General features: G+C 40.6%; 1 protein-coding gene across 7 annotated transcripts in view; it reads left to right on the forward strand.

Annotated features, from left to right (window-relative positions):
• Window positions 1–13454, forward strand: part of TMEM132B (transmembrane protein 132B) — a 323947-nt gene extending 310493 nt beyond the window's left edge. For all 7 annotated transcript variants that reach the window (XM_051785680.1, XM_051785676.1, XM_051785678.1 and 4 more), the window contains 4 exons: window positions 770–975; window positions 7022–7295; window positions 8584–8775; window positions 9986–13454. In XM_051785680.1, the coding sequence (XP_051641640.1) occupies window positions 770–975; window positions 7022–7295; window positions 8584–8775; window positions 9986–11140 (1827 nt within the window). In that variant the 3' untranslated portion in view covers window positions 11141–13454. The remainder of the gene's footprint in view (window positions 1–769; window positions 976–7021; window positions 7296–8583; window positions 8776–9985) is intronic.
• Window positions 13455–14233: the final 779 nt, after the last annotated feature.

Raw genomic sequence — 14233 nt, forward strand, 5'->3', positions numbered from 1 at the left:
GTCTGTATGTGTATATAATCTGAAAGTATACACACATTCATAAATATATTAGGAAATCCTACCTCATGGAGAAGGAGTCTCATCCTTCCAGGGTGCAGGTTAAAGGTGTTGCTACCTCGTGTTCTTTGTATAAGATCTGTGCTCAGGACCTTCATTTTGTGCCAGGGGATCCCTGAAACCAAGAGGGCAGATGAGTTGTGGTATAGAGCCTACATGCTTGTTTTAGCAGTGATTTCATAAAAAGACACAAACCAACTATGAATACATTTTGTTAAAACAATTACTGAGAAGTTCTAAAAGTTAATGCTTCTGCTGCACTTCTGCTTATGAGCCATACGGGGATCTTTGTCTTTCAGCATTACAGTGCTCAAGGAAAAGGGAAAGGATTCTGGTTTATGGTTCTGAGTCAGTCTTTTTCTTACTAACATATGGCCCCATTTTTTTCCTGGTTCTTTAAGCAAGTTGTAAACATAAACGTTGATGCACATGGAGTTTGATTCATGAAGAGTTTAATTTGCCTAGTATAAAAGATTCACACAGGTTATATAACATCATTAAATTATTTTTGTAGTTTGAGTAGTATTCTTTGAGGAAAGCAGAACTCTTTCCCTGGGGTCCATTTATCACTGTTTGCTCCTAATTAGAAAACTGAAAATGCAATATGCATGACTTACATTTTCAGAGTTGTCTTTGGACTGATGTATCATTCCTTGTGCTTCCTCAGGAACTTTTATTCATTTCCTAATTTTTTTTATTTTTTTTTTTTAAGGTTTCTGACAGCTGTGACTCCATCTTCGTTAATGGCAAGGAAATGAAAAGCAAAGTGGATACTATTGTTAACTTCACTTATCAGCATTTTACCACCCAATTAGAAGTGACGGTCTGGGTTCCAAGGCTCCCGCTGCAGATAGAGATCTCTGATACAGAGCTTAGCCAGATCAAAGGCTGGAGGATACCTGTCACCTCCAATAAAAGGTATGCTTACAGTATTAACTCAGTCCAGACACGTGCCCGGGGCCTCTGATTTTAGAACACAACGATTTTTAGAGTATTTCTCAGAATCTAAAATCTCCTGTTTGCCACTAGCTTTACAGTCTGCCTTTAGCTTTCATTAAAACATCCAGCAATGATATCAGTAGGTTACATTTTATCCTAATCTATATAGTTTAAAAGTCTGTAGCTTTGCCTGGAGCATTAATCAATTCCACACAATCTCAGGGAATCGTATCACACACTCCGATGTGCAAAGCTGGGGAAAAGGACCTGGAACTCTCCCATTGATATGTAAACATCACTTGTGTGTGTGTGTTTGTGTGTGTGTTTGATGCTCAGCAATGCCAGCACTCAAGTTTCTGTCTATGGTGATGAATAACAGGGCCAAGGAGGGAGTGAGGTCACAGGGGTTGGACAAGATGATCACTAATAGGCTCTTCCAACCCAAACCATTCTTTGGGTAGTTATTCAGTCTCTGTGCAGATGCACTCTACAGCAGACCTGGCTGAAGCATTATTTACCAGATCTGAATTAAGTAAAAAACAACTTACTCTCCTATTGAGGACCACGTTCTGATGAATGGATTCTACCAGGAAAAAGTGGATAAGGAAAAAGAAGGGAGAAGGGGGCAGGGATTTTGAGCTCTGTGCCCATCATTCCCTCTTGAAAATACCCACTCTAGAATAACCATCATTTGGACAATTTGCAAGATTAAGAACTTCCAGGAACACTGCTATATTGCTGGATTTCAGGCGAAGTTGAAAAATATTACTGAAGAACAAGGTGTGACACCAGCTCAGATTTATATTACAGTGAAAAAGCCTTTCTGGCAGCAGTAACTGCAGTGCTAAACACTGTGGCAGTTCTAGCTAAAGCACTCGATTGCCCAGGAGAACATCTCAGCTATTGAAGAGCCTTAAAGAGACCAAACAGACAGCAGGGGAACAGAACTGCCCAACACTTTATGTGGGCATAAAACTAAGGGCAATAGGACACAATTTGCAGGATATTCCGATAATGAGCTCCAGAGAATGGGACTGACTGACCTCTTGATAGGTGGATATTTTTTTTTGGCTATGACAGAAGAGGTGATGAAGATCTGGCACAAGAGAAATAGGTGTGTTTGCTTCAGTGACAAAGGCAGCGTTGCCCTTTGTGGCAGGCAGAGCTGTGCTAGGTGAGGAATGAATGGTTGCCAACTGCTTTAAGTTTCACTGAGCTTACCTGCTTCTGCTGTGCCTGGTGCTGCACCACTCCCTTAGGCACAGGTCCTGCTAAAACCAGTGGGGATTTTGCTGAGTAAACAGCTGCAGGATTAGGCTGTTGGTGTTTATTACAGCAGTAAACGTTGAGCAGCAAGCTCAGTGAGTGAGACATACAGCTGTGGCTGAGAGTCGTGGACATTCTGAAGTTAAACCCATTACACACCATGCTGGAAGCTTACCCCCTGGTTCTGATTTATTTGGCCAGCTGAAATAAAGATAATGGTCTGAGAGTCTGCTCTGTTTGCAACCTGGCAAGCTCTGCAAAGTTTTGATGCAAAGCATTTGCTGCTGCTTGGGTTGCATCTGAACTGCTGGCACATCTTCAGCAGGCATTTTCCATGGAGGGAAAGCATGGACACCATGTCATTCCCCAGAACTGCAGCTGATAGGTGATGGCATTGTATGTCAGCAGTCCACACCCGTGTGAACGGGAAAGGTTTCAACTGGAAATTAATTATCTCTTGTTTTATTGACCATTCATGTGGATTTCTTTAACTTTGCAGGGTATTCTAAACCAATAGTCAGTCTAGGACTAGCATTAGTTGTGCTCAGTCTGACATTTACTTGGTACATAAGGTTTTTACATTTCCTTTATTTTTAGATTTAGATGGCTTTTTACCTGAGATTTAGTGGCTTTTCATGTTGGTTCTTTTTTATTATTACTATTTTCCTCTTTATTTTTTAATCTGCTTATTCCACCACCTCCTCCACGTTTCCCAGTATCCTAAACATGGGGGAGTTTTTTGATGAGTTTTTAAGTGGTGGCCTGAAGCACACGAGACATTTGGACTGCAGGCAGGAGCTGCAGGTTGTTTTCCTGAACCCTCATTCCAGGACAGAGCCAGAAGACCACATTCACTTATTCTGAGCAATGGTGCAGCCTGGAATTCTTCAGAGTGCCTGCCTGGTCTGCCTAATACAGTGTTAGTGCTGCAGAGTAAAGATGATGCCTTATGTGATACCTGAGTAGGTTTGAAAGAGAGCAAGCAGAGTGCTTTTGTCTTTGGAAAAAACCCAAATCCAAGCATTTCCCAGCAGGTGGAAGCCATAGCATCACATTGCTCCAAACTTCATTTTCATGTAAGAGCCAGTATTTGCAATTTGCATGAGGTTTTTGATATCTATCCTTGAAGGAAACCCATGGATTCTTTCAAAAGTCCCTGCCAACAGGCTTAGGCAATTTTAAACTTAAGTTCAGTCACACAGAGCCCACAGGTCAACTGAAACTGTACCACCGTCCTCAGGTCTGGTCATGGAAGGACAGCAGGGTGGCTTCTTTGTTCCTCACCTCACACAGACAGAACTATCTTCTGTTCTCCTCCTGTTTGCCAGGGTTGGTGTCCTCACACCACTGCTTGTCTTCTCAGCAAGAGCTAAACATTGCTATAAAGTCATTCATCAACATACAGAGGTAAAATTTTGGAGCATTTTTTTTAGGGATTGTGCAGAGACACTTCAGCAACCTCCAAACTTCCCTTTATGTCCTCTGGCTCCCCGAGGCCTCGTTCCCACACACACAGAGTGTGGCTGTGCTGGTTCAGTTGTCTGAGGGGCTGAGCCAGATGGCAAAATAGAACTGGGTTTACAATAATCTTTTAAATGTTTTTATTGGTGCTGTTGACAAAAGAAACGCTTGTGAAACTCCTGCCTCAGCATGGCTGTTCTTCATCTGAATATAGCTGCTCCTGGTTCAGACCTGAGACAGTGTTTATATGCCCCAAATCACATCTGTTCTTTCCAGTCATGTTTGTTGATCCAATAAAATGTATTGCTTCTCCCTATAAACCTTGTCATGTTTGTAATTGTAAAATACCTGTGATTAAAGACATGTTTGCTTATCTAACTCCTTGAGTAATTTCCACAAAGCAATGAATAAGACAGGGTCTTCACAAAAATTTTACAAATGCCCCATGCACGGTTCAGTTTGAATTGTGTTGGTTTTCAGCTGGTCTAAACTGCTGTAATAGCAGGAACTTGCTAGAGGAACAGAAAGGAAAAAACAGGCTGTTTTAATGCCAGAAACTAGAAAAACACCCTCGTCTCCCCTATGTAAGAGCTGTAATACAATTTACCAGATCAGTCTGCAAATATGTGGCAAATCTTTATTATTATCAAGAGGAGAACTTGATCTATGGTGAGTGCTACTGCAGATATGAAGAGCCTCCCTTGACAGATGAAAGTTGGCTCCACGGATCATCTCATGACTAATGCATGGTGCTTGAACCAGCATGGGCTGACAGAACTACTGCAGTGGGCTGCAAAAACCCACAGCCTCAGCAAACAATAGGTGTATATTTAAATTAAAGTCAAATATTAGAGTGTAGAAGAGGTCCAGGCAGACTCTGCTAGTCTAACAAGAACATTTATTTTGATTCCTCGTGCATCTGCAAAATAATTACCTTCGTCTTGAAGTTCCTGCACTAGCTCTGTGCACACATATTTACATGGGATGAGCTGCTCCAACTTGCATTAATAGGAATTGCAGGGCTGAAGTCTCCCAGAACAAGCTGGAAATTTAATTTCAGTACATATTTGCAACTGGGATAGCACATTGTTTTCAGGAGGGTCCCAGGGAGGCTGATACCACACAGTGTGACTTCACATGTGCTTCACTATCAGGCACAGAGGTCACTGGGCTGTGACCAGCTCTTCTTTGGTCCTGTCTGGTACTCAAGACAAAAGCAATAAAAGTTTGCCTGAGTTAAAAGCAGGAAAAAATAAACTGCTTTAGTTAAAGCCCTGTGTGAGTGCTGCCCCTCAGAAGAAAAGCCATACTTTAAGGGGAATTAAGTGAAACTGGATCCAAACCATTCCATTTGTGAGTAACAGCATCTGCACAAAGCTGGAGCACGCTGTAAATTCCCTCCTTTAGTTAATTGACTTTAATGTCCTATGGAGATAAGGCCTCAGAGATTTTTGTTAATAGGTAGACTGTATTTTCAAGATCTGTAAAAACACCAAATTGCATTTCTCCCTGAACTGTGAGTGGAGTTATGTGCAGCTTATTTCTGTAGCTTTCACTAAATCAACTTCTAGTGGTTTGCATTTTGTATCCTAAAGAGATTTTTTTTTTTCATTTAGGGGTGTTCCAAATGTTTTTTAAATACATTACTCTTTTTAATGAGTATTTCAAATTCAAAACCAGCAAAACTGATTTCTTTAGGGTTTTTTTAAACAGAAAATTAACATCTGGCCCGAGAATGTGATGCCTGGTTTGAGAGTGGAGTAAATTAAGAGAGACATACTTAAAGTGCTCACAGGCAGTGTCTATAACGTGGAGTTGACAGATCAGTGATTAGATCAGTGCTACCAGGCACCCTTGTAACAGGGCTGCTGGTTTAACTCAGCTCTCTGGCAAAGCCTTTCTCTGTGTGAAGTGTAAATTAAATATAATTCTGGCAACCTTGGTTCACTCCAGAAAAGCCAAAAAAGCAAGAAACAAAGTAGAAGGATTCTGAGAGATATTCCTGTTGCTGGACACTATTGTTTTACATACACAAAACCAAAGACCATTTACTTGAGGCTGAATCTATATACTCAGCTAACAAGTGATGCATTGAAAATGTATTCCCAGCATATTAGATTCTGTAACACTGGGACTTTCTGTCATTTTGAAGAGCACAAGGGCTTTTCTTTGATACATTTTCAGTTTACTGTTTGCCAACTTCGTCTTAAAACAATTTATAACACAAGCAATTCTCTTTTATAATAGTTTTTCATAGCTGTTATTTCAAAGAAGAAGATAAAGGAACACAATAAACACAAAACTACCTCCCAAAATACTTTGAAAAATAAGAGACTTACCCTGTATTTCCCACCCTTGCTATAGAGGCTTCAGGCCCAGTAGGTAAAGGAGGAAAGAAAATTATTTCTAAGCAATGAATATGCAGCATGGGGGCATAATGAGTAAAGGTGTGACCACCTACTGCTTAATACCTGACCTGGAAGAGATGAGAGAATTCATGTATTTGTCCAAAGAATGAACAATAGCAAAAAAAAAAATAATAAAAAATTGATGGTAAACTGGGTCTTAAAGCAGACAAAATTCTGTGGGGTGTGAGAGCACTGCTGTCATGTACAAATCACCCTGACACCTTCTCTGAGCTTTATGGAAAGCTGTTGTACTGTCACAGGTTATATTTTGCAAGGAGGACAGATAGAAAATGTTAAAAGAAGTGTGTCTAATGGTGCAGTTGTTTCTGTGGGGTGAGTGCTGGTCTCAACCACTCTGGCACGGTGTTACCTGAGTAACCAATGTCCTGAGAGGGAACCTAAGTGCCCAGTTTGGTTTTTTGGAAGCCCCATGTGATCATTACATGGCTAAACATACCAGACATTTGCATGAACTGTATGAGATTTAAGATAAAATTATAATATATTTCTCAAATGCAGAGGGCTTAATGAACCTATAAGACAGACGTGGGAAGAGGTGGGGTGGCATTGCCTCATAAGGGAACCCTAGAGCTGTTACAATAGATTTGGAGAGATGAGCAGACATACTTTCAAAAGTATGCTGGGAGGTCCCACTCAAACAAAGAATTTACTAGAAGAAGTGACAGTAGCTTTTAAATTGAACAGTACAAAAAAAGCTCTACGAGCACCTCACCAAGATTTAGTGACCGACATCCAAAACCTGGTTTCCTGTTTCCCACACAGCAGCAGAGGATAACATTAATCTAATTGAGAACACCCTGCAGCTGAAGCTCTGCAGTGCTGTAGGGAGCTCATGGCAATGCAGATAATGACCGTGGATCTATTTACAGGCCCACCCGTGACAGCGAGGAAGAAGAAGACGATGAGAAAAAAGGCAAAGGTTGTACCCTCCAGTACCAACATGCCATGGTGCAAGTTCTTACCCAGTTTGTAGCCGAGTCCTCGGAGTTTGGAGGCCACCTGACCTACATGCTGGGCTCTGAGTGGCAGTTTGACATCACTGACCTTGTGGCTGATTTCATGAAGGTGGAAGAGCCCAAGGTTGCAAAACTTCAAGATGGTCGAGTTCTGGTTGGTCGTGAGCAAGGCATCACCACGGTCCAGGTACAGCCTGAGGTGTATCTGCAGCTTCTGTATTGAGAGTTCTGGGTGCTCACACACAAGAGCTGTTTAGCTTAGAAAAGCAATTATCTCAGAAAAAAATAAAAGAAAAAAGCTTAAAAAAATGGACATGCTAAACATAAAAGGAAGTTTGAATGGGTTTTCATTGTGACTGTTTGTCCATAAAATACCTTTAAGTGATGCTTTTGAAGAGACTTATCTTTATTAGTGTGACTGGTAACACAGTGAGATTTTCTGACCAGTGCAACAGGTTATATGATGCACACAGCTAGTTTCTTTTAACTTAAGTGGGGCCATGTAAATGTAACTGTTAGGAAATTGTGCCAAATATCTACATGCATCTTTATATACTTTGAAAAATTAGTCCCTATATATTTGCAAAATAGATCACAAAATGTGGACACAAAAATAATCTTCAGACACCTTTCAGAGTGTTCCTGTTTACCACCTGTCTCTCTTTCTAACTTCACTCACATTTCTTAATCAGAATAAAGGAATACAAGATTTGGGCTCCTAGTTACAGCAAACATCTGTAATGTTTTGTTCCCACTGTTTTCTCTGCAGTCAACACAAAGAAACAGGTACTTTTAGGGCTCAGCTCCTTTCAGCCTAAAACAAATGTCACAAAGAGGTCAAGAAACTTATGCCCTTAAGTATTTTGGGTTGGAACCAGCTGATTCTGGCATCACTATAAAGGTATCTGTCTCTTTCTGAGCATGTTAGAAAGAAAGTCTTAGAGGAACTGGCAGGAGTGTTTTGGCATTGAAAAATGCAGGCAGACACCCAGTGGGGTTTTCAAAGTTCTTTTGCAAATCTCACTTTCATTTCATTCAGGTTCTCTGTCCCTAGAAAGGCAACAGGCCAAGTTCCTATCAGCCAGGTTTTGTACACTTATTTATCCCCCTGCTGAGTTTCAGTGTTAATCAGTGTCTTACACTCTGCCCTGTGCTGCACTGCGTTCACAGGGAGTTTTTCAGACCACACAAAAATGACTTTTTTTTGAAAAACAAGTCCATTTAATATATTCTATACTCCATTGTTGAGACAAAGCTGCAATTTTGAAGTGATTTGTTGCTTTATTAAATTATTTTTTAGATAAAGTAATTTAGCAGCAAATGACTGTAATGTCTTGGGGGAAACATCAGTTCTAGTTTACACACGGATGTGACAAACCCAAGATTAATCTGAAATGTTGTGCTGATTAGAGGCTAATGTTACTCTACAACAGTTAGTTGCTATTTCATGCAAGGTGTTTGCTTTCTCTTTGAAGGTTCTGTCCCCTCTTTCGGATTCCATCTTGGCAGAGAAGACAGTGATAGTTTTAGATGACCGGGTAACCATTACAGATCTAGGAGTACAACTAGTTTCAGGCTTGTCTGTCTCCTTACAAATCAGCAAAGGAAATAAGAGAGCAATCGTTTCTACCACCTCTGCCTATGATATCCTTCACACTCCAAAACAGGTATGGTCCAAAATAGTATATAGAATTAATTAATGTGTTTACTGTGCTTTGTCAGAAGCGAGGGAAAAGTTACTTGCTGTAAATTTTAGAGAGCACCTGCAATGTATGGCTGTGAAAAGCAGTCACTTCACATAGTAAAGGCTGTTTATCTTCCTGACCAACTCCTGCGGTGCAAACACCTGTACAGAATGACCATTAAACTCTTCTTGGAGGTCTTGGAGACCTGCAGAGCACAGAAAAAGTGATGGACGTGTCCAGGAATGCCAAATGCCACAGAAAGCATGTATGTGTCACTCAAGACAGTTTTTCTATGGAAAAATACAGTCTAGTTGTGCAAACAGAGGAGAAAATCCCAGTCCTTAATAGTCTCACAAAGTCAGCTCACCCCAAAGAACCTTTGGCTCCAGGTACAGAAGTTTTCATGACCTGCATTGCTGAAATCTGATCAGTTTGTGAGGGATTAAACAACTTTCAATGAAGCCACAGAATAAATTCCACATGTCTTTTTTTATAGAACTGAGGTTTTACATCAGTAGCAAAAGCGTAACTGTATTTTTTGCACTAGCAATTTGTAGCAGGAAGACAAATTGTTTTGATCAAAACATCCTTGAAAATTGTGGTTTTGTGAGTTTCTGTTGTTCCCAGAAAAGACTACAATCACTTTTGCATAGTACACATCTTGTATATTTGAAAGCATGACAAAAGGTATAAAGTATTGTACCTCATTTGTTTGATGGGCTGGATGGGATCACTGGTCTCACATAACAGCTCTGCATGTTGTATTCCACATGGCACTGGAACTGCAGCATTAGAGACATTTCCCATTATAGGTCCTTTATGAAATTAATTAACCGGGACATTGGAAATATGATTATTTGCATCATGAGGTCCTGGCATTCAAAAGAGACTTCTCACTTCAGATTGAAAAAAAGAATTGTCAATTTTCTTTATCATCACCTTATATTAAATTTAGATGACTGTTTCTTTGGTAGTTCTTGAAGATGAGATAAATGTGGCCTAGAGAGCACAAATCTGCAAAAAAATGAGAAGCACTGCAAACATTTTCATTTTCTTTTAAAAAAAAAAAAATAACAAAAAATCCCAAAGTTAAACTCTGTGTTTATTTTGGCAGTGCCAAACAGACTTAGACAACTGAGCATCTGATATGTTCTCTCTCTCACATTTTTTTCCTCATCCTTTTCCCCCCCAGGAAGCCATAGTCAGTGCTTGGATTCTGTTCAGTGATGGGTCAGTGACACCGTTGGATATCTATGACTCCAAGGACTTCTCCATCACCATCACTTCTCTGGATGAGATGGTCGTGTCTTCACACCAAAACCTTCAGTCCAGCTGGCCTGTCGTGGTGGCAGAAGGGGACGGGCAAGGACCTCTGATTAAAATTGAAATGGTCATCAGTGAGCCCTGCCAGAAGACTAAGAGGAAGAGCATTTTGGCTGTTGGGAAAGGAAATGTCAAAGTGAAGTTTGGTCAAAAAGATTCTGACCAAAAAGGAGGCACTAATGACATTGATGATGTGGAGAGGGATTTTAAAAGCCATGCAAGCAATTCTATAGAGAAAGCTGCAGAACAAGATAGGACAGCACAAGAATGGTCCAAAAACCACGAGGACATGTTCAGTCATGAGGACAATGCAAACAAAAGCACAACTTTCATGTCTCCCATTGATCAGGAGTCCCTGGAGGATGGACAGCTCCAAAATAACCCAACTGCCTTCACAGGTTTCCCTACACAAGTAGAAATACCAGGAGAAAACAATCCCAGTGATCTCTCATTGACTTCAAGAGGATTAACAGATTTGGAGATTGGCATGTACGCACTGCTGTGTGTTTTCTGCTTAGCAATCTTGGTCTTTTTGATTAACTGTGTGGCATTTGCTTGGAAGTACAGGCATAAAAGGTTTGCTGTGAGTGAGCAAGGCAACATCCCCCATTCCCATGACTGGGTCTGGCTCGGAAATGAGGTTGAACTGCTGGAAAACACGGTGGACATTTCACTCCCGTCGGAGGAGTGCACTACCATGATTGACAGAGGAATGCAGTTTGAAGAAAGCAACTTCCTCCTTAATGGGAGTTCTCAGAAGACTCTTCATAATCATATCCTCAGATCTTCTGAGTACCTTTGTGAAAAAGAAGTTAAAAGTGAACCTATAAATCCTTCTGGGCCAAAGCAGAAGAGAGTAAAGTTCACTTCATATACAACAATACTGCCCGAGGATGGAGGCCCCTACACCAACTCAATTCTATTTGACAGTGATGATAATATTAAATGGGTATGCCAAGATATGAATCTTGGTGATTCCAAGGAACTTAGGGACTATATGGAAAGACTGCAAGACAATATGTAAAACTACTTTCTTATGTTTGTAATCACCTTTATGCCTTCTGTTTATGGATGGTGGAGCGGTCAGACCAGTCAGCAATAGGAACAAGACAGTCCAACCTTGGAGTTACTGAGATGATAACCTGATATCAGTGAGCAGGTACAAGAGGCTGGCTGAGTTAATCCTGTTTCACCACAAACCAGGATGTGCCCCTAAAACAGCTACCTGTAGGTGTTGGAGGTGTCCCACACGATGGCTGTTTTTGTATACTGCCTGGTACTAGCAAAACGCTAATACAACTACGCTCAGACTCAGAGGAGACTTCATTTGTTTGTCATCTCTCATGATAAATGGTAAATCGGAAAAGGAAGGGATATTTGTTGGCATTGATTTTTCTAGTCGTCGTCCTTTGTAAAGCACAGTGGACATTTCTTGCTTACAGCCTGAAACGAGGCTTACAGAAAAAGGGATCGGAATGAATCTAATTTTATTGCCTATGTGCAATGCAGCCAAGAAGTCTTATTATTTTTTACAGATATAAACCCCCCCATGTGGTTAATTTCATCTTCTGTTGTTTATGAATTTCATTTGACTTAGGGAACATTAAATATTTTCTTTGAAGGGGTTTGTTTTCTTTTTTGTTGTACCAAAGTGTAGTACAGTAATATTTATAATGATTTGAGTTTTCTATTCATCTGCATCAGCCCCTAGAGATACCTCCTTCATCACTGATTATCTTCCTCCTTTCCATATGGGTATATGGGTCGTTAGTATTTGAAATATAGAAAGGTATTAGAACTCTTACTGGGAAAGGGTTGTATCTTCTTACAGGGAACTGTAAATATAATAATAAACCCTGGAAAATAAAAATCAAGGAGTAGCCCTGGGTTCACTTTTGTCATTGCTAATATGAAAAAGTAACCTGCAACAAAACAGCACATACTTCAAAGGGAAATGCTTTGCTGAAACAGCAGCTTGGTTGACAATACACGTTATTACCTGAATGATAAAGTCAAATGTGGTATTGAAATGCATGGAATAGGAAGGAAGCTTCCTAGGAAATAAGTAAAGCTTGGATCCACTGTTATTCTGTACTAGTTAATACACTGGTGGTAGAGATTAGCAGGACAGAGAAGTTCATGCTCGACAGCTCATGCCCCAGACCTTGTCTAAAACATCTCTGGCCATAAAGCCATTAAAGAATAAAACTTTACACCATGTTTCATTAAAAGCAAAGAAAGAAAGAAAGAAAGAAAGAAAAGACACACTGGGCACGTTGGGACTGTGGTCACACAAGTGACTTAGCAATTTTAACAAGGGAAACATGCCAGAGATTCAAAGCTGCCATTTCATACGCATTATATGTATTTTTTTTTACTGAAAGGGTGACTGAAATATGTTGGAAGTTACAGTTAGGAAAAAAAAATAATCTACAGAATAATTAAAAAAAACAATAAAGCACATGTTCTTGTGACGAGTCATGTGCAATAAACACAAGATCCAAATTACAACTGCCTTCCCTACTATAGTTCCCACCTCTAGATCAAAGCAGCATTTGAATTTATAATTCAGTCTTGATATTAGAACAAACCAGACAACTTAACCATGGGAAACTCTGCACTTGGATCTTAAACTGGAAACATGTTTAAGGTAACTACTGGAAAATACAAGAATTTTAACGTTGAGACTAGAGAGTGAGGACACCAAGCTTATATAAGTGATTAGAGACTTATGTTTGCTGGCACTGAACTGCATAGGGAGGGGATAGCATCTGTTATAATCTAATTTTAAGGAAAGAAAATAATAGAGCACAGATATGCTTCTGTTTCATAAGGGATGCGTCAAATGAAGTCTTGGGTTGTTTAACAAATGTTCTCTTCCCTTTAAATCCTCCAGACCTCGTAAGAAAATACGAATTCCTACAATGATCCTTATGACTAATAACATAAAAATCCCCTTTCAGAAGTTAACTTCTCTTCCCAACATTTTAATTTTGTATTTGGCCCAACCATGGGGCAGGACTGAAAAAATCATTTACTGTTGTTTGCACAATATAGTAGAAGTTGACCACAACTAAATTTAGTCTGAAAATCAGAGGAACCAGCTTGCTGATAGTAGCTGCAGAGGGCAAACAGCACAGCTATTTCCTGACTGCATATCCCTCAGTTTAGCAGTGATCTCCCAGCAGTGTACAGGGCTGCCTGACCTGTTTCTGCTCTGCAGCCCCTGCTCTGCTGAGGGCACCAGCAGCTGCTGGATTCGGTCCCTGCTCGATGCCACAGAAGTTCACTGAGTGCCAAGGGACTCACAGGTGTCCTTGGCTGCTCCTCTGACTCAGCCACAGGTAACCAAAGTCAACAACTTTACTTGTTCAGAAAATTTCCCTTCCAGAGCTATGGCTCGAAAGACAGAGGGTCCCTAAGTCTGGGTTTTCTCTACTGTCACACTGGGGTGTCCCTGGGCTTGTACCTGAGTCTTATCCCTGGTGGTCCATGGTGCCTGCACGTGGCTCTGCATTCAGGCTGCACGCTGGCAGAAGGACAAAGGCCAGACCCATGGGCAGTGTGGGCGTTGCTGGAAGCCACCAAAGGACACCTCAGGCCTTTTCAGCATTTACTTGCCACAAGCTCCCAAACCCTTGTGCTCCCGGTGTCTGACTGAGCACGTCCCTAATGCACACTGTGGGCACAGCGTGACAGGTAACGGGTCTGTGTTCTGTTGGCATGGAGTGGTGGAGTCCTAGTTCAGTACAGCATCTGTCAGCAGGGTTGTGAAGTTCTTCAGTGAAGTTCTTGGGTGGCTCAGTGGCTGAATTCAGGGCGTTTTTGGAGTCAAATCTTTTTCAGACATAGGTATCATACTAACCTAGAGTTAAATGACAATTACAGCCCATCAGAAAGGAGTACAGCCACTACTGGTGATCAGTCAAACAATGGAATTGGATACAGCTGTCCAGAAAAAGACTCATCCCCAAATCTTAAAAAAAAAATCTGCAGGTTCATAAACCTTTCTTTTACTTTTTCTTTTTCTTTTTCTTCTTCTTTTTCTTTTTCTCTTTTTTTTTCTTTTTCTTCTTCTTTTTCTTCTTCTTTTTCTTTTTCTTTTTCTTTTTCTTTT

This window comes from Manacus candei, unplaced genomic scaffold (assembly GCF_025592945.1).
Source record: "Manacus candei isolate 608988 ecotype Guabito, Panama unplaced genomic scaffold, ASM2559294v1 h1tg000020l, whole genome shotgun sequence".
In the NCBI taxonomy this organism is placed as follows: Eukaryota; Metazoa; Chordata; class Aves; order Passeriformes; family Pipridae; genus Manacus; species Manacus candei.